Here is a 26,331-nt window from a genome sequence, read left to right as displayed (position 1 = left end):
GCTCACTTACTTGAACAATTAGAGATGTCAGGAGGCCCCCAGTAGGCTAAAGATGTGTTGGCAAGGTCACGGTAACTATGGAACAAAACAAGATCGTTCAACTATTTGGCATAAATGACATTATAACTGACAAAATTAGTTAATAATAAGTTTTTAAATCTGCCTTGATAGCTAGGTAAATTTCATTTGAAAATAAAACTGCAATATATTGAAATAAAACTCCTACTAAGAATTCTTACTAGAAAAAAACCAGAAGCCATGCATCCTAGAAACAAAATACTAGCAACAGCTGGCATCCTAAGCTAGAATATATCAGGTTACTGAGGTTAAAAGCATATTTGGTAACACAGGTCAGATACCTCTTTGAGAACTTTTCAGATAAAATCTGATTGATTACCCATAACTCTGTATAGCAGATTGTAATCCACATTTTATAGGTGAGGAAAAAGACTTAGAGAAACCAAAGAATATTCCAGTCTCACAGCCAAGAAGAGGTACAGCTTTGTTTCAAACTAGGGTCAGTGACTCTCTGAAGACCCTTCTTTCCTCCCTAGCATGTACCAAACGCGGCAGAAGGTGCAAGGTCTGGGCACTTTCCATTTCTGAACCCCTCCACCCCTGTGAGAAAATTCTTCGCTGGGGGGTGAGGTAGAGCACGAAGAACTGGGTCCAACTTGGTCTTCACTGAATCCCTTGCCATCGACCCGTCTCTGGGGTTTCTATTAAACACTTAGGGAAAGTCTACACCCTGACAGTCTCCATTAGCAGCCTGCCCTCACCTGCATTCTGACTTTATTTCCCTCTCTTTCTGCCTCTTTCCCCCTCCAAATTGTTTAAAAGTCTTAGAATTTCAGAGGTGCCCGGGTGGCGCAGTGGGTTAAGCGTCCGACTTTGGCTCAGGTCATGATCTCACAGTTCATGGGTTTAAGCCCTGCGTTGGGTTCTGTGCTAACAGTTCAGGGCCTGGAGCCTGCTTCAGAGTCTGTGTTTCCCTCTCTTTTTGCCCCTTCCCCCACTCGCACTCTGTCTCTCTCTCTCTCTCTCAAAAAAAAAAAAAAAAAAAAAATACATACATACATAAACATTAAAAAAAGAATTTTTTTTAAAGTCTTGGAATTTCAGCTACATGTTCCAAAGCTGTGAGCAGGCACTTTATTCATCCATATACAAGGTGCTTTGCTCTACAGACACACTCTGGTTTCCAGATCTCCCCATCTTTCTTTGGAAAAGCCTGAATCAGCCTGTTGCTTAGAGTAAAAAGCCTTTTTTGGTAACATCATCTTTGCCCTCCTTGAAGTGAATGATTTAGGTACTCACAGACTTTCCTGCCCTATCCTATCAATATATGACACATGGGAACAACGGCACAGCACAAATGTGGAGGTGGAAAATGTGGAGCTTTACTGGCAGGATTCAATAAAAGCATTACCATGTCCTTGAAGCATAAAAGCCTTGCTTCCCTGGACAAGGGAAGTTGTATACAGACGGTGGGATGAGTGGCCATTGATAGCCTTTGGGATCCTCATCGGCATAACATAAACCTATGTGAAAATAACAACCAACACAGAAAGGTTAATCTATTCTTTGAAGTGCAGAGGTGCAAGATGAGAGCAAAATGACGACATTGGGAATTAGGTATTTGTTTCACATAATACCGAAATACTAGCTTTTATGTTCAGAATTTGCAAAAATTCAGAAATTAGGAAAAAGAAACACTTAGCACGTTTCAGACACAAAAATTATCCAAATCAAAGTCACACCTGTATGGGAGTAGAATCCTGAAACATACATCATTATTCTAATGTAAATTATTAGCAGATAAAATTAGTAAAATAAAGGTTTATTCAAAAAATTAACACTACAAGGGCACCTGTGTGGCTCCATCAGTTGATCGTCCAACTCTTGATTTTGACTCAGGTCATGATCTCATAGTCCCAGGATCAAGTCCCACATCGGGCTCTGTGCTGAGCAGGGAGTCTACCTGGGATTCTGTCTCTCTCTCCCTCTGCCCCTCTCCCCGACTTGCTCGCGTGCACGCTCTCTCTCAAGTTAAAAAATAGGGGCGCCTGGGTGGCTCAGTCAGTTAAGCATCCGACTTTGGCTCAGGTTATGATCTCAGGGCTATGAGTATGAGCCCAGCGTCAGGCTCTGTGCTGACAGCTTAAGCCTGGAGCCTCCTTCAGATTCTGTGTCTCCTTCTCTCTCTGCCCCTTTCCCACTCATGCTCTGTCTCTCTCTCAAAAATAAATAAACATTATTTTTTTAAATAAATCAATAAACATTTAGGGGCACCTGGGTGGCTCAGTTGGTTGAGAGTCTGACTTCTCAGATCATGATCTCACAGTTTGTGAGTTCGAGCCCCATGTCGGGCTCTATGCTGACAGCTCAGAGCCTGGAACCTGCTTTGGATTCTGTGTCTCCCTCTCTCTGCCCCTTCCCCACTCATGCTCTGTCTCTCAAAAATGAATCAATGGTAAAAAAAATAATAAAAAAATTAGTAAACCCTACATACAATGATGATCCTGAAAAATTCAAAATGTAATATGATATTTTTCCAAAGGGAAAAGGCTATAAAATACTGTAGTCATTGAGTTGCTCGCATATTTTATGGAAGAATCTCCAGCTGTTCGGAAAGCATCTTCTGCCTGGAAGTTTGCTGAGAGGATAGTAAAAAGAGAGCTGTGAACCGGCACCACATGTCTCTCACACATGCCCTCACCCTCAAATCACCCCACCTGTTGTTTGAAAACTCTCTGGGCAAGTGTCATGACATAAATGATTCAGACTTTACAATTTTTAAAACACCAGAATAAGAGCAATAGATCAACAAAATCTTGTTATTTCAGAACTGAAAAACAGCAAGTTATACCAGACAGACTGTTGGGAACTGGTGTTATAGTCACCAACTGAACATTCAAAGAACTCTCCCACCTACATTCTAAGGCTTCAAATTGCCAGGGTTTTGACCTTTATTTTTTTCAATTGGTACAAACTTTTCCTCATAGGCCCACTGGGCAGAAAAACAGTAAAGGGCAGAACTTGAAGTAAGTAGTAGAAATTACACATCTAGGGATGCGGACAGTTTTCTGGGTTTCCTCAGCTTTCTAGAACAAAGACGAGGCCAGCTGACACTCACACGGCTTCCTGGTCATATGTAAGCTACTATTCCTCACGTTCCTTCCTCGTGGAGACTCATGTGTGAAAGGGTGGCCCATCTGTGAACAAGCAAGCACTCTCCCACAGAGGCTCAGGAACTGTCCATGCTGGGGCGCCTGGTGGCTCAGTCTGGGTAAGCGTCTGACTCTCGATTTTGGCTCACTCAGGTCATGGTCTCACGCATCTGAACCTTGCATCAGGCTCCGTGCTGGCAGTGCTTGGAATCCTCTCTCTCCCCGCGTCTTGCTGCCCCTCCCCACTTGTGTTCTCTCCCTCTCTCAGAATAAATAAACTTAAGAAGAAGAAGAAGAAGAAGAAGAAGAAGAAGAAGAAGAAGAGAAGGAGGAGGAGGAGGAAGAGGAGGAGGAGGGGGAGGAGGGGGAGGAGGGGGAGGGGGAGGAGGGGGAGGAGGGGGAGGAGGGGGAGGAGGGGGAGGAGGGGGAGGGGGAGGAGGGGGAAGGGGAGGAGGGGGAGAGGGAGGAGGGGGAGGGGGGAGGAGGGGGAGGAAGAAACTATTTCTGGTGACAACACGGATGGTTTGCATTCCGCCCTCTTTGAGTTCTCTGTAACTGTGTATGTTGACACATTACATATGGGTAGCTCCTGACAGAAACAGAGATTGTCTGCTTCTTTATCACGCCGGGATTGTGGCCTCAGTTACATCAGCTTCTTTGAGACTGAGGGCTGCCCACTGCCCTCGCTTCAGCCTCCTGCACGTGTCTAAGGAAAAGTGTCAAAGTTTCCTTTTCTATGAATACACTTAATCGTAATATAATTATAATCACATTAGCAACAGAGTAATAACTTTACTTTTCGTTGTCCATATTTGTGATCACTGATTTTTCTAAAATAGTTCCATCAAAGTTCATTCATTTATTTATTCAAGTATTTAAGTGCTGGGAATGTGCTAGGTTCCAGGGGAGGTGGGGAGTGAGGGTGTGAAAAAAACTAACATGTGTGCTCGAGAAGAGATTCCTGTTTAAGGAAAGCATCCATAAGAATGTCAGCAAGTCCAGTCAAACACTATGACCTTCTGATTTGTACAGTGCTCGAGGTATCTGGACAGCATGAAGTAGAGGCTCATATGACCCTATTTCCACATGACGATGTCATAAAACACGTCACAGAAAAGATGACTTTGGGTTGTCTTTAAAACAATGGTGTGAGAAGCAGGTGGATGGTGGGAGCAGAGCAGAGCAGTGTGAGCCAGACCTAGAAAGGCATAAAAGGGCATGGCATGTCTGGGCAAGGGCAAGCGTTCCCGCGTGTGTGGCTGGAGCTCAGGACGTGAATCGTGTCTAGGTGGGAACTCAATCTAAACCCTGGATGACTCCCAGATTTCTGGCCTATCCCTGTGGAGACAGTGGTATCATTAACGAAGACAGAAAACATAAGATGTTTTCTTACATGGAATTGCCTTTTCCAAGATTTACCTCATTAGATGTACATGTACACACTCTTTATTCCTGCTGCTGAAGCCAATTCTGGTCAAGGCTATCCTGGCACTTTGCTCATATTCTTAGCATTTCCAGAATATGTCCCCCACAAGAGTGTAAACTCTCCTCTGCCCCTTTCATTCCCTTAGATTCATACGTGTTGAGTTGCTGTCTTTTACGTTAACCAGGTCACCCATTTGTTACAACGCCACCAATAGGATGAATTTCACCATCAGAAAAAATAGTTTTAAATAAGCAAACAATGCACAAAGGAAGAATATTTCTGTGGCTGTTTCAGTTAAACCTGAATAGTTATATAGAATACTTATTAAGGGGCGCCTGGGTGGCGCAGTCGGTTAAGCGTCCGACTTCAGCCAGGTCACGATCTCGCGGTCCGGGAGTTCGAGCCCCGCGTCAGGCTCTGGGCTGATGGCTCAGAGCCTGGAGCCTGTTTCCGATTCTGTGTCTCCCTCTCTCTCTGCCCCTCCCCCGTTCATGCTCTGTCTCTCTCTGTCCCAAAAATAAATAAACATTGAAAAAAAAAAAAAAAAAAAAAAGAATACTTATTAAAAAATTAAAGGAACTTACCCAGTTGTTTTACACTCACTGCATATAGCCTCAAGCCCTCATCCAAGGACTCATTATTTTTTAAGAGCTTCTGTTGAATGTCTTTTCCTTCTAAATTGGGATTGTTGGTAGCATTGTAAACTAGAAGGGCCCAAATCACCAACCTAGAAAAACATTTCAGATGTAACTGTTGGAATTGTTGGTTGATTTTTTTTGGGGGGTAGGGGGGTGTGGAATAACAGTATATTTGAATATGGTAGTAAGAGGGATGACCATGGAGTGTGGAGACTCAACAGGCCACGACACTCAAAAACTCCTATTACTGGATAAATTAGAATGTTAAAATTATCTACATATGAATAGATTATATTGATTATTGCATGTATAATTCTATTATATCATATCATATAACCTCATTTCTTTTGAGAAATGTTTTAAGTAATATTTATAGTGTACATGCAAGAAAGGGCCACACTTATGACTAATTCTACATTGTTTCTTTATAGCCAATAATAAAGTTTTTTAGAAAAATTAAATTCCAACAAATATGACTAAAATGATCATTTGACTTTAAGATTATTAAGGGTATTACCGTTTACAAATATGTTCCAATTTCTCCCGAACTGTAATAATGATTTTCCATCTTGATGAAGCATTTGCCAAGTATGTTATATGGTGAAAAGTTATAAAATAAATACTTAAAATATACATGATGATTGGCCAGCATCCTGCAGAAGTCTACAGACTGTCTGACCTTGAACATCTTTAAAAAGAAAATATTTCTAAGAGAAGCAGAGATGCATCCTAAAAGCCCCATAAAAACCTTTGGTTCTACATTTCAAAATAATGTAATTTTCTGTTCAACTGTAATCATAGCCATAGTCAATAGCAGAAATCAAAACATGCCGAAGTCAAGGTGGTAGCAATGCTTTTGAAATAAGTATTCCCAGGAGAGAGGCATGGCATATCTAAGTTATAAAATTATGTGGGTATCAATAAAAATGAAATAGAGTACTGATATATTTGTGGTGCTAAAAAAAGAAAGATTCTTTGAAATTATGCTATTCAAGGTCAGGTGAAATTAAAGAAGAGTTCTATTTTTTTCCCCTAAATATCTGCTCATCTCAAGGGCAAAGTGCTGAACTGTCCTCATAATTCAGTCTGAAAAGCTATTTATCTCTAAAATGATCTACTGCTTAGTGTTCATATATAAGTCATATTTCAGGATGAGCAAGACAAACAGATATAAATATAATGGTGAACTGTCATCACTTAATAATTTTTTAAATGGCCTATAAAAAAGTATCTTATGATTAAATTATTGTTGGAAGATAAGCTTTGCCACTCTAGTTACTGACAGCTTAGAGTTGGGAACATGACCTTTTACTTCTGTTGAATATTGAGAACATAATGAACACAATGTATTGGGATGATACTGAATACCCAAATTCAGCAATTCAAGAATGACCATGCATTTTCACAGGCCTTATCTCTGTATTTTCCTCTCTCATCCTGAAAACTGAAACTGTTTCATGGTTCCACAAAGTTCCATCAGTTGTTACCATCAATCACCCTTTATTTGAATAAACCAGTCTCTGCGGCTTTGGTTTCCTGTCTGGGCGATAGAGGATGATAGCATTATCTGAGGTTATGGTCTGTGTTAAGTGTTACAATCAACTTGAAAGGAAAACTTTGGGGAAAAAAGTGTGTGTGAAACTAGTGGATTGTGGTTTTGAGAAAACACTATGAGAGACTAAAAATTTATCAATGAACATAAGAGAAGTAGAGAGTAGGAAAAAAAAAAAGAGGGGAGAACGTCTGTAAGAATACATTGTAAATAACTTTAAAATGATTAAAAATTTTTTCAAACAATAGGCTTTTAAACAGTTTCAAAAAATTGTGAAACAAAGATTCATACCAAATAAAAACTACACATGTGGACTTTCCCATATATATGGTCTTGGTTCCCTCTCCATATTAATTTTCTGTGAAGCTACCCATTGGTTTGACAGACAACTGAAATTCCATGAATGTAAATGTCTTTCAAGCAAGAGTTTCCGAGGTACTGACATATGCCGGTGATGGCAGACTTCACTATTGCTGGGTAGTAGAAGAATCACAGAAGGTAACACTAAAAAGGGCAATGCTGACTTCCTACAGAGGATATACCATTGAGGACACCCGCAACTTTGGCTGCCCCAATTGTTAGACAAAGTGTCCAACAAAGGGATCTGTATCATGCATCCATTATTCCAAGCTCAATATGATCTAGCAGCACAGGTTGGAGAAAAAGTTATTTGGCCAAACAGAGAAGTCCAGCCACCATTCAAGAATATAGCATTAACATAATTATTCTGTTCTTTAGATCATAAAGGAAAAGGAACTTTCTTTCCCTAATCGGATGTTTCAAGCCAATCTGTTGAAGATACACAGAAATGAAAAGTTTCAACTATAATTAAAAAAAATTTGCTTTTTTAATATTAAACAGAAAACAAAAAAAAAGTAAGAAGAAATTCTCTGGTTAACTTTCATATGAAATTCTATTTTTGTCTTCTAGTAAGAATACATCACCTTAAAAGAAGTATATTCCATCATTACTGTTGTAAATCTATAAAATCAGTTCAGTCAATTGAAACTGAGTAAGAATTACATGAACTTTTCCTTTTCAACTACTTTTTTTTTCTTCTTTGGAGATGTAATAGACTACCTGACCACAACTAAATTTATTTCATTTAGGAGTTAAAGTTGTTTTTAATTATAACACCCTCGGAAGCTGGCCTCTGTATGCCAGTGGATTCTGCAAAGTGGACAGATCTGTTAAATTACCTGCCTGGTCCTGATACGAATTTTAAAATGAAAACTTCTGAAAAGTAGCTATTACCCATATTATTAGACACTACCATACATAAGCTTTAACTATGTTTTTTTCTTTGATGGTCTTTTTGAAATTTCAAATAAGATGTAATGGGTTATCATAAACTAGCTAGAAATACTAAATATAAAAACTCAGACATTTTAAGTGTTCTACTTCTGAATTATTTTTCATCAGATGTACATTTCTATCCACTCTATTATTTGATGGTTTTGACTACAAGAAAAAAAAAAACAGTGTGTATTAGTGCTAAAGAAATAAAAGTGCTACTTGATTAAAATGTTTCCCTCCTATTTCATTATTCTCATTCTCTACCAGACAGTCAAAACAGGTGAGAGAAAGGATGTTACACTTTCTGTTAAGACTTTGTCAGTGTTACCTTGGATCATTTCCAATGCTTCTCTTGACTTTAATCTTGTCCTCTCCAGTGCTCAGGTGAAAACTATAAATGCAAATATGTACATTCATTATCAACCTCATCTGCCACATCATCAACAACACAATTTGAGGAGGTGAAAGAAAGAAGGAAAATGAACATTCTAGGCCACTATTTCCAAATATGTGTCCTGAAAGTATAGTTCTTTCACATGTCTGAGAACAAATGGCTCCATGGTCAAGTAAGTTTGGCAGCCGTGTGCCAAGATTTTAAGATTCACAACACATGTTAGTATACTAAAGAATATGAGATGTTCAGATATCTAGAGATGCACTCAGCTTAAGAATGTACTTCCAGGCTAATTCAACATGTGATCCTTCTTCTGTGTTAACGACATTTGTCAGGTTCACAGAATACACATCTAGGTTTCATGAAACATACTTTTGAAAACTAAGAATAAAACTATGGAAACAAGGTGCAGGGGAGGATATGTGGATTATACTATTTCCTAGGCAGTTATAGTATTTAAATATAATAGTAAGAGATATTTTTGAAAAGCTAGGTGCAGACTATAGATATCTCATCTAACAGAGAAACAGTCTCCAAATTGGGGTGCTACAGATGGTCCACTGGGGTGTGAGATGAAACTAACAGGACTTCTATGTATATGTGATTATCTTCTTTTAATTGATGGTATATTATAACATATACTGGCTAAGTAATGCACACACACAAATTTATTTGAAATTGCAAACATATTTTGGGAATACATACAAATTTTTTTTAAAGGTTGGGATCCATGATCAAAAAATTAAAACCAATTGCTACAGCCCTAAAGATTTTTGTGCACAGAAATCACAAAATATAGAGTTGTTTTAGAAAGATTATAAATATGGTGCATGTGTGTATGTGTGTACTTGTGCTGTGTGTGTGTGGTATAACCAGAGAGAGAGAGCATAGCATTAAATGAGACTTTTTATTTACTTAAATAAATAAGTAAATAAATTACTTTTTATTTCTTAAATAATTAATTCTGTCATTACCTGATATTGACCACATAAACAGTGTAGTTCCAATTTTGGAAGGTTAAATTGAGCTGAAAAATACAATGGGAAAGAGTGAGCTTTGATAATACTTTCTAAAAAAAAAAAAAAAATCTGAATCGAGTTTCTTCCCTCCCAAAAGATAAGCTGTTATTGGAATAAGGCCCTGGGAAAATCCCAGAGAGCCAGAGTGAAAGAAAGGTGAAGATAACAGTTACTGGATCACTATATGCCAAGAACTTTGCAAAGGTTATTTCTTCGATCTCACAACAACTAATGAGATAGGTATTATCTACTCCTTCACCCTTATTTATGAAGAAACTGAGCTTCATGGAGAGAAATAGCTTGCCCAATGTCCTCAACTAAGAGGTAGCAGATCCCAGACTGAAACCCAAGTCTGTCTGGAAACAGTATACTTTCCTCTCTAGCCTGTATTATAATGGGCTCCACTATAATGGTTCTTCAAATTAGCCCACAGACTGAACGCTACACAGTTGTAAGAGGGTACATAGGAGGATTAGCACAATAAACACCTTCGTATTCCTCATTCAACAAACACTGTAGCAATAACACATCTTTTTCTAGTAACTATCATCTCATAAGGATATTAGTAAGAATAATTATAAATTAACAATACAAACCTTTTAAAAAAACAAAATGAGTTCAATATTATTGGGAACTATGTTTATTATTGTGTGGCTATTTAACAGCCTCATGGGTCTGAGCATCAGACTTTTTAAAGAAGGAATAGAGTCTTCTCCGTATAAGTAACAATTACATTGTCCAATACAATCACAAATGGGATTTCTTTACTGATAGGAGATCTTCCTATTTGTGTATCACCTCCAGAGGGATTTTTAGGAAAGACGCTCTCCATTTAGAAATGATACATATATCCTAGTGTTTGAATTCGTTACTGGCTTTAATATGCCAGTCCAAAAAACCAACAGCAGCATTTGTCATTATTAGACAATTTCACTCCTCCCCTCAAGTTTGTAACAGAATTTTTAATTACATACTATTGTTTCCTGTGGTCAACTTGTTTTAAAGCATATTCAAAATAAGGCTTTTCTTATGATGGACTCTTCAAAATAAGACTGTTTTGTCATATCAGTTATTCTTTAGATAGATAGATAGACAGATGATAGATAGATGATAGATAGATGATTGACAGATAGACAGACAGATAGACAGTCACCACTACCTCTCAACGTATTTAGCCTTGTTTTGCTACGAACGGCATGTTTGCCAGGCTTCAGCATAAGAAAACCCATTTTTCTTCTAAATGTATACTCGAGTGACTTCAATCACAAAAACTGTGTGAACTGTAGTAGTGCTGTAGATAAAAAGCAGTACAAAGTCCCACTGTATACTATAGATAGAAAATAAAATAGAAAAAATAGAAGCCTATGGAAAACAAAATTTTTGTTTTGGAGATGAAAATTAAAAAACGATAGGTGGTATCTATAAGGAAAATAAAATAAAATGCTGATTTTTTTTAAATTGGAAATTACCAAAATTTTCATTAATAGAATACTGATTAAATAAATTAGCATAACCTAAATCTCCCTCAACAGAAGACTTAAGGGGTGCCTGGGTGGCTCAGTCGGTTGAGCCTCTGACTTCAGCTCAGGTCATGATCTCACGGTTTGTGAGTTCGAGCCCTGCATGGGGCTCTCTGTGCTGACAGCTCAGGGCCTGGAGCCTGCTTCGGATTCTGTGTCTCCCTCTCTCTCTGCTCCTCCCCTGCTCACACTCTGTCTCTCTCTCAAAAATAAAGATAGATTAAAAAAAACAAAAATAAAAACAGAAGACTTAAATGACCAGACAGTCACATAATGGAATACTATGCACCTTTAAAAAAGAATAAAAAGAAAACTTAGATAAGGAAGGTCTCTGTGTACTTTGATGGAAACCTGGCAATTACAAAAATAAGTACAATGATATGTAAGATATGCTCTTAGTGAAAAACAGGAGGAAAAATACAAATCTATAGTCCTTTTAAAAAATGTTTATTTATTTTTAAGAAAGGGGGGGAGGGGCAGAGAGAGAGAGGGGAAACAGAGGATCCAAAGCAGGCTCTGCTGTACTATCAGCACAGAGACTGATACAGGGCTCAAATTCATGAACTATGAGATCATGACCTGAGCCAAAGTCGGACACTTAACCAACTGAGCCACCCAGATACCCCAAGAATATATAGCCTTGTTTTCTTTTATATGCACAAAGAAATTCAGGGAGGGTTAACAAACAAGAAAAACTAACAATGACTTCTAAGCAGATGGGTTGGTCTCCAGGGAGATGAGCTACAAAGATGGTCAGAATACTTTCACGATATATTTTGTTATACTTTTTGGTTTATGAATCAAATATTCAAACAATTAAATAAAAAATATAGAATCTACTTTTTATTTTATTTATTTATTTATTTATTTATTTATTTATTTATTTATTTATTTAAAAAAATTTTTTTTTCAACGTTTTATTTATTTTTGGGACAGAGAGAGAGAGACAGAGCATGAACGGGGGAGGGGCAGAGAGAGAGGTAGACACAGAATCGGAAACAGGCTCCAGGCTCTGAGCCATCAGCCCAGAGCCTGACGTGGGGCTCGAACTCACGGACCGCGAGATCGTGACCTGGCTGAAGTCGGACGCTTAACCGACTGCGCGACCCAGGCGCCCCTAGAATCTACTTTTTAAAGCTATGCTGAAAATGTAGGGATATAATAGTAAATAAAGATAACTATCAAAATATATTTCTATTTGTGTGGTACTTTCCTTATTTAGACATTAATCATCTATGAGGCTGGTCCTTGATTCAAATGTCACTCCCTCACTATGCATCAGCATACACCTTACTTCTATGTCTATTCATAGTAAGTATAAGGAAGAGTGTCTGCGTTTCAGTATGATCTATGGACTCAATAACCCAGACAGTAGATTCCTTTGCAGGTTTCCAGAGGTTAAAGGTTTCAAATCACCAAAGAAATTATATAAGTTCACTTACCCATTCTGCCACCTTGTTCTGTACTTTAACCTCAGGGTGATGAAGGATGTTTTGAATCACTATGGAAATTCTAAAGATAATTCCATCTGTCCATTGGAAATAGGATTTAGCCGTTAATTATCTTTTATAGTCCTACAATTATCAATTTAAATATACAATCACACAATTTCACACAATGTAACAGAAATGACTTCTGTTGGAGAAACAGGCTTCTAGTTAGGGAATAAGTCACAGTAATAAAAGGTACAGTATAGAAAATACCATCAATAGTATGGTAATAGTGTTGTGTGTTGATAGATGGTAGCTACACTTTCAGTGAGCACAGCATCACACACAGACTTGTGGAATACCTGAAACTAACTAACATTGTGTGTCAACTATACTTCGATTGAGAAAAAACTAAAAAATAAAAAAAAAAAAAAAACACTTTCTACACAGGTACAGAAAAGTTGAGATATTTTGACTTAATGCTCATTGACCTTTGCAACTGCTTAGCAAGAGTTATCTATTAGTTTATTCTGAGAAATAACCCATTTCTCCTACATTATCACCTATATATGTTTCTTTAATTCTATAGATTTTGGATATTTACTCTTAATTTTTTCATGACTTTCTCATGTACAATTTGATCTCATGTAATAAGAAATTATCATTTTTTTTGTACCTTATAAAGAATGACAGGGTTTGGGGGGTGAAAACTTAAGTGGGATGATGGGCAGAAGTTAGCTTGAAAAAGAACAGATACACACATATTTGTTGCCCTCTGCTCCTTATTCTCCACCCCCCCCACAGTGTTTACTTCTAAGTCATTCACCAGATTTTTCATCAAAATTCCATAAATATAGTCGCTTGTATCAAAATAAAGGGGGGAGGGAAGAAAGAATATTTGCAGATAGAATTTTAACTGGACTAAGTTGCTTTAAAAAGAAAACTTTATGTGAGAAGAAGGTTCTGCTTTTTTCTTTTGGGGATCTTTAAAGTAGTCTGATGTATTTTTTTTTGTAAATGCAAATCAAAGTCACTACCCAAGGTTTGCTGAATCTCTCTAGATGTGTGTTATAGGATACCTTACTATAAATAGCTAATGAGAAAAATATCATTTTAAAATATGTTACGTTATATATAGAAACGAATTGATTCTCCATTATTTTGTCAATCATCTTTCTTCCTGCTTATATTTTGGTAAGTCTTCAGGAAAGTATGCATAGAAAATGTAGAAAGTATATAATTTAAATACTGTTGGGGAATAGATTTAATAAAAAATTTGGAAAGTCAGTAGAAAATACATAAAACTCTGCCTCTGGAAATCCCCATATCTACCAAAATGCAAATTCCAGTCCCACTACCAAAGGAATGTTTTTCCAGTATGGGGTCAGAATCTCATACTAAAACTTTTGCCGCTCCCAGAGGTAATAGTCTAAATACATGAAATTGGTACAAGTCCAAGGACAAGTGGGTTCAACTTATGCAGACTAGGTTATTTCAGCTTCTAAAACTCTTCAGGTATTTTAATGAAGTTGATTTTATGTTCCTCTAAAAATATTCTGAATTTAAAATACTTAGAGGAATATATTCAAAACAAATGATAATAATTCAGATTAACAAAACCCATTCAGACTGTATATCTCATCAAATAAAATTATGGATATTCTGAAAGAAGAAATTCAAATTGCAGAGGTCCCAGAGTTATTCCAGGATCCTAAGGACAATTCTGGGAATGTTCACTTGTGCCAGCAGAGTAGCTGAAAAGCCACCACTAGATGGAGACGTAAAGCATGTGTTTAAGACCAGCATTCTTTCCCTCTCAGGAAAATATTGCAAAATACTAAAAATCATTATTTTTAACCACTGAGATTTCTGAAACGTTTTGGAAACATTTAAGATGTTTTTATTTAAATTTTAGGGGCGCCTGGGTGGCGCAGTCGGTTAAGCGTCCGACTTCAGCCAGGTCACGATCTCGCGGTCCGTGAGTTCGAGCCCTGCGTCGGGCTCTGGGCTGATGGCTCAGAGCCTGGAGCCTGTTTCCGATTCTGTGTCTCCCTCTCTCTCTGCCCCTCCCCCGTTCATGCTCTGTCTCTCTCTCTGTCCCAAAAATAAAAATAAAACGTTGAAAAAAAATTAAAAAAAAATAAATAAAAAAAATAAAAAATAAAAAAATAAATTTTAGATATCTGCTACCTCATTTTTCAATTTGCTGTTATTTATAAAGGAGAAAGACCTCCAATATCAGAGATAATCTAAATGAATTTATAAATATAGTACTCTCCCTAGAGTTATACTGCTTACAGCAAATAAAATATGTGAACACAGAAAACAACCTAACATCTTGTGTTACAGATTCTCCTGTGTTATAGATCACTTTCAAAGTCATTTCTTTTCAGAAGCCTTGGAATGAAGTATCCATATACTCAAGGGAGTCTACTTGTTAAACTTACTTAAAATTTCTGAATAACACAGTCAACAACTAAACATGAGAAATGCCCAGGAGTGGACTGTCAACACTAGATAAAATGTCCACCAAAGAACTGGTAAGAAGGGCTTTGGTTTGCAGCAAAATAATTGGCTTAAGCATTGCCATTGCAGAAAATACACAATTAAGACACACTAAGTAAGGCAGGCTTTCCCATGTCATTCTAGAGGTCAAGTGGTCCTCTATAGATGTAACAACTCTCACAGTGTCTCATTAGAAAAGCTTATTACAAATTTTCATATATTCCAGAGACTTCAAAAGCTGTATGTATTATCCTACTAATGGCATCCAAGCCAGAAGAATTCATGATAGACATTTCTTGGGGGGAAAAAAAGTATTTAAGAGTATATCCATTTTCCAATTAGATAACTCTTTCATCCATGCAGGACTTCAAAGCAGAAATCATTGCTTATCATTACAGACGTGGCATCAAAATGGTATTGCTGTCTATAGGTCTTTCTCCAATTAATCATTTTTTTGGTCCTTAACACCCTTTTCAGAGTTTCTTAAAAGATATAGAAACGAGACTACTTTATTCTATATTGAAGGGTGTGAAATATAGGTTTGAAAGGCAGATTTTAAAATATTTATTTGAAAAGACAGATGTTAAAATATAAACCTAATGTTATTTTAGAGTCAAAATGATGTCTTTGGACCAATGATGAGGCAATTATAACACATAAGTAGCATTTATAAGAAGACTGGAGTCCTGCTCATCCTATACACACGATTTCTTTAGATAACAAGAATGTAAAGCTAGAATGATTGTCTGGTCCATACATACACCCAGAGAGTAAATTTATGTTAAGAAACTGGAAGCAGTGGTACAATGAATACTTGTAAGCTAGGTTTTTTTGAACAATAATAAGGACTAACAGAGTTAGTTCCTTGCTTGGGTTACTTGTGTTGACCCCACAAAATTTAATATCCAGGGGCACTGGAGTGATGCTTCAAGCACAGAAAATAAGATTTGGTATGCAAATAATAACTGACTCAAGAGCTTTCCTTAAGAATGTAATGTAAAAGGCACAAAAAAATTATTTGTGGGAATACCTCAGTTATCCGTTACAGACTGAAATATCTGTTTATGAAAAGTAACTTAAAGATTTTCCTAGTATACAATCTGAGGTATCAGATAAAAGTCCTATTGAAAATAACAAAAGGAAGTTTACATAGGAACATTTCACAAAGTCTAGGAAAACGCATTTCATCAATACACTGAAGAAGTCTGTCTGTCAATCTCGATCCCTGCCCACCCCCTACACCAGCATATCATCATTGGTAGACTCAGCAAAACTCTTCGACAGTCTGGAGTTTAAAGGATTGGGTACGATAGATAGATGACAAATTTGATAGCTGTACCTATCTTTCTTACAGTCAACAAAATAGGATTCTCTAATATATCAGATCATGATAAGCCTGAGAATGTTTACTGTATCCATTTCCCGAGGAATAAGAGAAGTGTATCTGGAGTTGCTGACAGTATGTGAATGATTTAGACATGACCTTAAGTTTCATTTATTCACAAGGTGAACAAGTAATTCTCTTTCCAATTATTTCTAACTTGACTACATCAAAGAAAAAATATTAATTAGATTACAGTCTGCCTCGGGGCGCCTGGGTGGCGCAGTCGGTTAAGCGTCCGACTTCAGCCAGGTCACGATCTCGCGGTCCGTGAGTTCGAGCCCCGCATCAGGCTCTGGGCTGATGGCTCAGAGCCTGGAGCCTGTTTCCGATTCTGTGTCTCCCTCTCTCTCTGCCCCTCCCCCGTTCATGCTCTGTCTCTCTCTGTCCCAAAAATAAATAAACGTTGAAAAAAAAAAAAAAAAAAAAAAAAAAAAAAAAAAAGATTACAGTCTGCCTCTAACACTTTGTTACTCTCCCTTTTTAAAAAGATAGTGAAGGCGTAGTGAAGGTGTAGAGATACAAGAAAACAATAGGAGATGGAGAGAATTTAATAATATTGTTTTCATTATATTCATTTTCATTTTTCATTTCTATTTTACAACAGTGTTACAACAGCAATATCAATTTTCCCAAATAAACACAAATGCTTAAGTAAAAATGTGAGTCGATTTAGGAACAAAACCTATTAAATCAATAGTATAGGTGGCTAAATATATGGTAAAAATTGTTCAGATGGTACACAGATTGGAGGACGTGATTTTGAGAATATTTCTACCACATGATGACTTTTGAATATTTTTAAATGCTAGGACTGCGTTTTTTATCAAGAATCATCTAAATTAGGTTTTTCCCTCTAATGTACTCAAGTCAAAGCATTTTAACTGATTCTAACATTTGCTTGCTTTGTTGAAACCCCATTGAAGGTTATGACGCAGAGAGAGACGGCTGAACAAGGCTCTCTTCAAGAATGTCAGAAATGACATGACTGAGTGAATACAGCTCCACTCTACCAAAGTCAAGGACTCTGAAGCATCATATAAACGTTCTTGGGCAGTAGAGGACGTGCCAGTCCTGGAGGGAGAATGCCACAGAGGCTCTTTGTATGTTCGTACAAAGAGCGAAATACTTAGTTAGAATTATAATATTCCCATCTACTGGCTGGAGTCCATGTGAAATGTGCACTGGAAACTTCAGCTGTTGCTGCTTTTTCCTGGGGGTTGCTGGAATGTCTGCCCCATCATAAATCTCCTTGGTGTAACTACCAGAAAAACCATAAACACTTCCCTGAATCGATGTCTTTATAACTGTAGTGAAATTTAGATCTATGTTTCATGTAAAATATTCCATACTTCCAATTTAAATGTCCTTACAGAGGAAGTTGGTATAACCCCCGAAGCCAAAGAAAAAATGAACTATGTGGGTTTCTTTTCTCTGGGTTTTTGTCCTTGGTGATATACTGCAGATGTTTTGGCCTCACAAGTGAAATGATTGGGGTTGAGAAAATTCCTTTGTTTCTAATAGCTCATATTTGAGAATATTACTGTATTCAAGGCAATGCTGTGGTCACCTGATTGGAATTTCTCTTTTCTAGAAGAAACTTAAATTATTTACTCCGAATTACCAAAAGGCTATGTGGTCCATATAGGTAGCAGACTAAATAATAATTCAAGTTACCTGGCATTTTCCCTGCTCGTATCTTATATCCTATTAACTGCCATATTTGCAAATTACAAATAATATATATAGTGAAGTATATATGGAAAAAAAGTCAAGAAGTATTGGCACTTAACTGAAATTTTGTCAGCCAAAAATGGACTTAGTTGATACACAATCACATTCTAACCATTATTCTTCAACAAATAAAAACAGACAGCAACGTATTACCATATAAATTGATCTAAATGTCATGAACGCTTAAACATAAAAGTTGATTTCAGTGAGAAATTACATCACCGGCATTAGTTTTTTTTTAAATTATAAAGTTCCTTAAAAAACTGGTTTCGTGAAGGGAATAGTCTGACAAAATACCATGAATATTTTTTCAGATATTTCATATAAAGCAAATTAATTCCTTTTAATTAAGTGCCTTTCTCTTAGAGCTTCCTTTGGAAGCAATGTTAGCAAAAAGTGCATGAGAGTAGTACTGGAAATGTGGTCATTCCACTGGTCATTAGGAAAAGGAACTCAAGGGATTCAAGGGACATCGATTTATTTTACTAACCTTACGAATGTACAAATGTTCCCAATTATTCCACAAACAGAAATTTTGTTTGACTCTTAGGTATCCCCACTCTTATACAATTTGTTATCACATCAGACATACTACAAATATAAAAGGTAATGATTTCTTACCATTCCTTTGTTTATCGATTCTATTAGTAACAGGCATGTTAGTGGTGACAGTGGGTGGTGTAGTACTAGGAGAGTCTACAGTAGCTGGTAATAAAGATGAGAGAGATGTAATTTTGCAAGGAGCAATGACAGTTAATATGGATAAGCACTCTATAATTAATGCTTGAAAATATATAGAGGAGGAATAGGAACCATTTCTTGCTACTAACTACAACAGACTCTAGGGTTATAATGCGTAAAATGAAGCAATGCTTCCTATGGCACATTAAGAATCACTTCATATGGCCTTTGGTATTAGAATGCACAGGAGTCTGGAGTTGGCACAAAGGAACAGGAGAAAGAACGTCGAGGTTCTAGACCCAGGTCTGCCATTAACAGGTTAATGACCACGTAGTGGTTTACTAATTCAATCTTTCTAGAACTCGATTTCCTAAGTTTGTATTAAAAAAAAAAAAAAAGAAAAAAAAAGAAGGTCGCAGAAGGCAGTCTGCACCTCACCTGTCAGCTTTCTAAACTAAGTTAGTCTTCCTGATATGCTGAGGCTAGAGAACTAAAGTCTCAGAAGAAAATGTATATCTCCTTGAGAAGATAAATGTAAACAAAACAAAGAGAATGAAATGTATAGACTATATGGAATATAAATGTATAGAATCAACCATTTACAGATCTCAGTAACTCTACTAAACATTGACAGATAAAATGAATTTCATAAGGACAAGCCTTACAGGGAGGCCATTTTCAATGAATTATGTCATAGCTATGCTTTTTATACTATTAAAACTTCCAAGATTAAACCTTTATGTACTGCTTTAATAGCTTTCTAAGAGACTCAAAGAGTTATATATGTAGTAAAATAATATCAGTTTATCTTAGGAGTATGCTTGTATTAGGTGTACATTTGTATGTACAATGGCCATTTCTTATATATCTCAGTTTACAATTACCTAAATTTAAAAACGTTTAAGTGATTGTGACTACCTTCTGAAAGCTAAATTCTTTGACTCAAAATATACATCCTTAACTAAAATGATTTTCCATTTCAAAATAATAAATAATGCTTAAGAATTTATTTTTTAAAATAATAGACAATCAACTATATTTATCGTAGTGCAAAATACATCAATGAACATGAAAATGCTTTTTGGTCACTTAGGACACGAGGGGGAAAATGCTGGGCTTTCCCGCCCAGCATCAGAGACTCAGGAATCAGTCTGATAGACGTCTCAGATTAAAAGAAAAAAATTTTAAACCCTTCAGATCTTGAACTAAGCACAATTAATGTTTCTTTCTATTTTATATAACTATTTTAAAACTATGCTAATTGTGGACACCACATAATGACTTTATTTTTATAGGTCGTTCAAATGACTTTATTTTTCTAGGTTATTCATCAGTAATGATATCAAGAAATAATGTATCAGAAAAGAAGCAAAGATAATATTGAATTACATCTACCCCTACACTAGAACCAAAGAAGAGAGCTGAGGTTTTGATCCACTTTGAAGCCCTTCTATAACCCCTTCTATAATCGGAGAATCATTCTCCGATTCTCTTAATAAGAGATCCAGCTTTTTCAAAGGCACTGTCATGATTCTTAATGTGGTACATAGAACATGCTACGTCATAAAGAAATATTTAATAGAACAAATGGATGAAATGGGTCATGAGTAATTAGGAAGAGCAATGATAAAATTAAAGCAAAATATTTATATTATTATCTCAAAACTTACATGACTTTAATTATATATTATTAGCATGCAACTATCTAATAATAATATATAACTGGAATACTGGCCATAATATAGTCAATGTGAATTATAATAATAAAATTACATTAATATTAGTTTAATATAAGTATTTTCATCTTAATATTTAAGTTATATTATACACCATAAATTGCCTTATAATCTTGTCATAAGCTTAACTGAATATTTAACTTAATTATCCCCTTCTTTATCGCACATGAATACTTTTTTCAAAATAGTGCGTTACTATATTTATACCGGAACTTTGCAATAATCTTGAAAATAAAAAGAGAAAAAAATGAAATAAATCCCTGTTTAATAGCATATAATCATTCACATTTAAAAAACCTCATGCTTTATGGAAATACGGTCATCTAGTGTGTGAATGCATTCTTTCTCCACAGTGTATGTACTATGCACCCACACAACTAAGACACAGCCAGAAATTCTTCTGTTTTGCTGGGCTTTGGCTTCTCAAGTGAAAATTAAGATAATAATCAAAATAACTTCAAACACATTACCCAAAATAGTAAGTAGGACACAGAGTCCAGAGGACAACGCTGGCTCCCTACCTTGGCAGAGGGTCCCCAGATCTGCACAGTTGGCTAGTTCTGTGGCCGGGAGTGGGATCAGGTAGGAACCTTGATCAATACAAAAGGATGACACAAGTTATCTATATTTCGGATTTAATGGCATTATCCAAGAAAAAAAAAAATCCATGAATCTTCTGGTTGGCATAATAGGAGCAGACCTAGAAGTGTCCAGCAATAACACTCCAACATCAAGAAAGTCTCTCAATCTTCGGGTCTTCATTTCCACAAATGTAAAATCAAGTTACCAACATTTCCCTCAAAATCTGTAACTCCATTTATTGACACTTCACAGATGAAAGGAAGAGAAGTGCTCCTGCCCATTAGAGTTTGTGTAAAAAGTCCAGGGCCTTTTCATAGAATAGATTTAGAAATTCATATAAATAAGGTAATATAAACATCAAAGGTAAGTTTCAAAAGTGAATTTGGATATCATTAATATTCATAAAATGCATATTTCTGGTTCACAGGCACCAGCGTATGCTATTTGCAATCCCAGAAATATGCTTCTGTGACTTCAAATTGGTCTCTGTGTCTTTTCATTTCAAACTTTTTTTTACTGACACATCCTCAGCAAGAAAGAAGTTTAGAGTTGATTTTCTAGTAAAAGTTCTGGGAACCTGGGTGACATGGCATTACTGGAGTAGAGTAGGAATGATCAGATATATAGGTAACAGATACTTGTGGAGGGCCTTATAGAATGCTGGCCCCATGAACGGTGGGGCTCTGTCTTCCATTGGTGAATCCCACACACCTAGTAGATGGGTACTCAAGCTTTACTGAACAAATTTCTAGATGCATCATCAATGGTTGATAACATTTTAAATTCTTTCTTAAAGGAAACTATGAAAGGAAACTAAGTAAGAAAATTAGATTTTAAATTTGAAACTGCCTTTGAGTCTTCATGGACAGGTAAAAGAGAAGATACAATAATAGTAAATAATATTAATAATTCAGACTTGAGTACAGTGAGGATGGCAAGAAAGTGATGGATACAAGACATCTGAAGATAGAATGTACAACATTTGGTAACTAATTGGAGGAGAAGGCTAGGGGATAGACTAGGGGACATTTTTCTGGTTTCCAGCTTGAGAAATTGGTACATAATGATCTCATAAAAGGAAAGAGGAAATACTAAAAGAAAACTTAGGTGAGGTGGAATGAACAGTAAGTCCAGTAATGAGAAATGAGGTGCCTGTGTGACATCTGGATACGTGGGCAGGTGTACACATTTTTGTTGAGAGGTCTAGCCAAGAAACTATGCCACAGAATCTACAGACGTGTCTGGGATGACTCAAGCTACAGTGTAGATTTCATGGAATCATAGACATTCCTATATTTAAGTATCATACTATTTAAAAAGTAAAAGAGCTCTAAATTTGAGAAGTAAAACCAGTTCTGGTAGAAGGTGGTTTTACAGAAATTTCACAGAGGGCGTGGCTGTGTCAAGTATACTAGAAAGGTCAAGAATGATCAAAACCGAGAAGACGTTTAACTTTACATTGGAATTCTGGTAGTAGCTGTACAGGAATTAGTTTCAGTAGCGTGGGAATGAAGAACGAATGACCGCCATTTGAGATGTGAATGCAAAAAGAGGAAGGTTGGCTATGAAAGGAAGCAGAGACAGGGAGGGCGAGTTTGAAAGATTGAAAACTTAGACAAATGGACTATGGAAAAAGGCATCTGAAGAGGCAGAAGTTGAGTCTTGCCTTAGTCAGGATTCAGGTAGGATTTTACCATCAATATTTTCTGTCCACTATTCTTTCTTATCACAATCAACTTCTCCCCCCTTCTTGAAGAGTCTCACTTCTCTGTTAGGTACTTATATTTTAGTGAGGAACTTCTGAAAATTAAAAAAACCTTTAAAACTCAAAATGAGAAAATGTCAGCCACTGCAACATAAGAGAGAGAGACAGAGAGAGAGAGACCCTTGGATGGAGTTCCTGTGCTGCTCAGATTACGCACAATGCTGGCAGTCAAAGGTTCCTTAGGCCACTTCTGGCACTGATACAGTATCTCTGGAAGACAAAGAAAGATAAGGAGACAGTGCTGTGGGAAAGAAGTTTCTAGGCTAACTACACTTCCACTGCAGTATATTGAAGGACTCAGGGTAGAAATGAGGAAAGAAAATCAGAAGAGTTATGATTTAGAGCAAGATATTTAACAATTTTCTTTAACATTTCCTCAGTTTCACTGTATGATAGCAAGTTCCAATATGTGACATCCTTGTCAGGGAAAAAGTAACATTTCTCAATATTTAAACTGATCAGTTGTCCTTTTTTGGGTACTCACAGTTTAGCAAATTGATACTGTATTATAAAACACTCAATAAACACTGGTTTATGACAATTCACTATGGCAACAGAAACTAAATCTGAAGACTAAATAGTGTAAGTACAAGTGACAAATTTAATCAAAAGGAAATTATACTGATAAATGAAAGCTTCCATTACAAATATACCAAATTACATAAACAAATACCTAAAATATAAAAAGGGCACACAAACTCTTTATTCCCACCTGGTTCCATTTTCAGCACATCTGCATAAAAAACGTTACTCTCGCAATTAATTTTCCTAGGTGAACATATTTATAGGCCAGATTGTTAAGGAAGAAGAACCAATTCTCATTCCTGGATAATGATATAATTAGTATCAAGGAATTATTTTCAAAATGTGACCTATGTGTGTTCACTGATGTTTATGAATACCAGAAAGGTTTTTAAGGGTATTTACTTAATATTAACTGTAACATTTAGAGCCAAATTTCCCTGGGAGGGGGGGAACGTAATCACTGAAAAGCTGCAAAGCTATTAATCTTTCTTCTCTCTCTGTTGTTCTTCCCAAATCCTGCCGCTTTGAAAGGAGTCACTATTTACACAAGTTGTGGTAAAAAAGACTGATGCACACCTAACAGCTCATGTGACATTCTACACAATGATAATCCAAATAACAGTAGCACTAAATCCTCACAGTGAGTTGCAACATTGAGAAAAAAAAAATAATTGCTTTCAAGTCCTCTTTGCAGGATTACTAAATAGAATTTTATAAATTTTCATAAATATATTTACAACACATTATTTCTGGAAGCTATTTATGCTCATAAAGAGTTTGGACATCTTCAAAGAATAAAGTCCTTTGTAAAGATAAAGTAATTTCATCTTTATTTTATTATTTAAAAAATAATTCAGTTATCTAAAAATGCTACACTCAGTAATTTTTTTTTTTTAGAGATGAAAGGAAGGAGCCAACAATGAGTCAGAATTTTATGGCTGTGGAAGACAGAACCGTAATAATTGAAAATGGAAGGGTAGGAATCCAAGAGTTGATGAAGCCTTGATAATTAAGCGCAAAATGCTGGAAGTGAAAAGAAAAATCAGTACCAATCCAAAAATTTCTAGAAAAGAATAACAACCAAGTTGGGTACTTAAGAATTGTGTCTTATCTCTCCATCCACAAGCAGTTAATAAATGGAAGTGGTTAATAAATGCTTATTAACTAAATGTAGTTTGTTTGAACTTGGACTATTCACAGAGTTATACTGTGCCACTCCTCAGGAAAGAGCAGTCATCAGTAAAATAAATAAAACTGGTATAGAAGGCACTGTCTGTTCTTTGTGAAAATTGATGGACATTAGCCAGTATCTAAACTGAGTCATAACACAGGCGAATACTTGCCATTATAATTAAAGAGTCCACTAGGAAAACCATCTATCCATAGAGGTCATAAAACTGAATACGCTTAATAAAATTGTTCTAAGAAAAAGAATGATGCTATAAAATGAAAAAGAATTACTGCTAAATAAAGCATTTCCTTCTGGAAAAGGCTGACAAGATTAACTATGCTAATAATAAAAAAAGACCTGCTGAAAATTTCTTAATTAAGGTATAATTCCCCAACGAGGCTAGTGTAGGAAAACAAAAAAAGTATAATTCTGAACTTGTTGAAACATTAATTAATTATACGTTGATTACATGAAGGCTAGGATATTTACTATTTGAAACAAATGACGGAATGTTTTAACGTTAGATGGAATCAGTTCTATTTTACCATCGTATTTTCACATTATAATTTACTCAGCAATAGACCTTTGGAAAATCTATTCATTCCTCTACCGCAAGTTGATTCTGGAATTAAAGGTCATATTTAACAGATATTGTCAGTCCAATGGAATGTCAGGCATGAAATTCTATTTTCCCATTGGTTACTGTACCGATCATTAGTTTTTGGAAATTAGTTACCATAAAGAGCAAGCCAAAATGTTCCAGGAAAAAAAAAAGAAAAGAAAGAAAGGTTAAAATGTTAATAGAGCAAACTTTTTTATGTGTTGAAGTTCTGCATAGCTAACAAGCTTAGATATGATCTCTGTGACAGGTATTTCCTGTCAGTTAATAAGTGACTTGGGTTCTTCAACTCCCAAAGCTGATGACTGAGCAGTGGGAAACTCCCTCTCCCGTTATGACTCCTGAAACACAGCCCAGGATATCTGAATCCATGGCATGGGGTGTTTGCATCATCATGGAATGTCAAGAGGACCACCATAAAAATTAAAGGAATTCAAATACATGGATTCTGTAACTTGTGCTCTTTCAATGAAATCATTTTGAAAACTTACAGATGGCTAAGTTACCCAAGCATGTGTTTGATGCATTCCAGTAATCCTAAGCCTTGGGAAAGGAGTTGTAAAGACAGTGTTGAAGAATATCCATAAATGAATCCTGGGGAAGGGAGAGAGGAGATCTACATTTTAGCTCACCAACTGCCTTGGCCACTTTTTTAAAAAAAAATTCAGTTTCCTGCCTTATATTAAGTGAAGAGACTAGTTTAAGTTGGGATTCCCAAGCAGAAATGCCTACTGGGGCCAGAAGGCCATCTAAAGATGGAAGGGAGTTGGCGTGGAAAGAATACAAAGAATGGTAAGGGTTGAGAAGTCCTCTCCCTCTGTAAGAAGCAGATACCACTTCCCCCCAGCTGTGTTGGCCAGGCACCAATACTAACCCAGGTTTAGTTTCTTGTTTGCCAGAGAATCCAAAAATTTATCTTTATTTCAAGTCTAATTTTTTAATGTTGGTAATAAATCATTGTTTAAAAGCATTATGTGGAAAAATTACAAATAAAGGATAACAGGTAAAGGCCACTGCCATCATCAATGTCTGAAGGCTAAATGAGCCCATAAGTGGCTGGTTTAACTACATGTGGGCCAGGAGATCTAGCAGATCTTTTCCAGTGTCATCCCAAGTATGTGCTTCAGAAACTTGGACCCTCATGATTCTTTGGACTAGTTTTAAGGATGGGCAAAGTTTCTCTTAAA

The 26,331-nt window shown here is 36.3% G+C and overlaps 1 protein-coding gene across 6 annotated transcripts in view; it reads right to left on the bottom strand.

The window, feature by feature from the left end:
- The window catches only part of ADGRG6 (adhesion G protein-coupled receptor G6), a 141,847-nt gene that overhangs the window by 41,540 nt on the left and 73,976 nt on the right, over positions 1–26,331 (bottom strand). For 4 of the 6 annotated variants that reach the window (XM_045499838.1, XM_045499841.1, XM_045499843.1 and 1 more), the window contains exons 5-12: positions 21,004–21,072; positions 18,687–18,770; positions 12,458–12,543; positions 9,451–9,503; positions 8,411–8,473; positions 5,181–5,323; positions 1,430–1,541; positions 11–75 (exon numbers count right to left, since the gene is read on the bottom strand). In XM_045499838.1, the coding sequence (XP_045355794.1) occupies positions 11–75; positions 1,430–1,541; positions 5,181–5,323; positions 8,411–8,473; positions 9,451–9,503; positions 12,458–12,543; positions 18,687–18,770; positions 21,004–21,072 (675 nt within the window). The remainder of the gene's footprint in view (positions 1–10; positions 76–1,429; positions 1,542–5,180; positions 5,324–8,410; positions 8,474–9,450; positions 9,504–12,457; positions 12,544–18,686; positions 18,771–21,003; positions 21,073–26,331) is intronic. The other 2 variants (XM_045499842.1, XM_045499844.1) reach the window with 1 other exon arrangement.

The sequence above is a fragment of the Leopardus geoffroyi genome, chromosome B2 (genome assembly GCF_018350155.1).
Source record: "Leopardus geoffroyi isolate Oge1 chromosome B2, O.geoffroyi_Oge1_pat1.0, whole genome shotgun sequence".
Taxonomy (NCBI): Eukaryota; Metazoa; Chordata; class Mammalia; order Carnivora; family Felidae; genus Leopardus; species Leopardus geoffroyi.
Note: the sequence above shows the minus strand (reverse complement) of the source record. Positions and strands in the feature narration are given on the sequence as shown.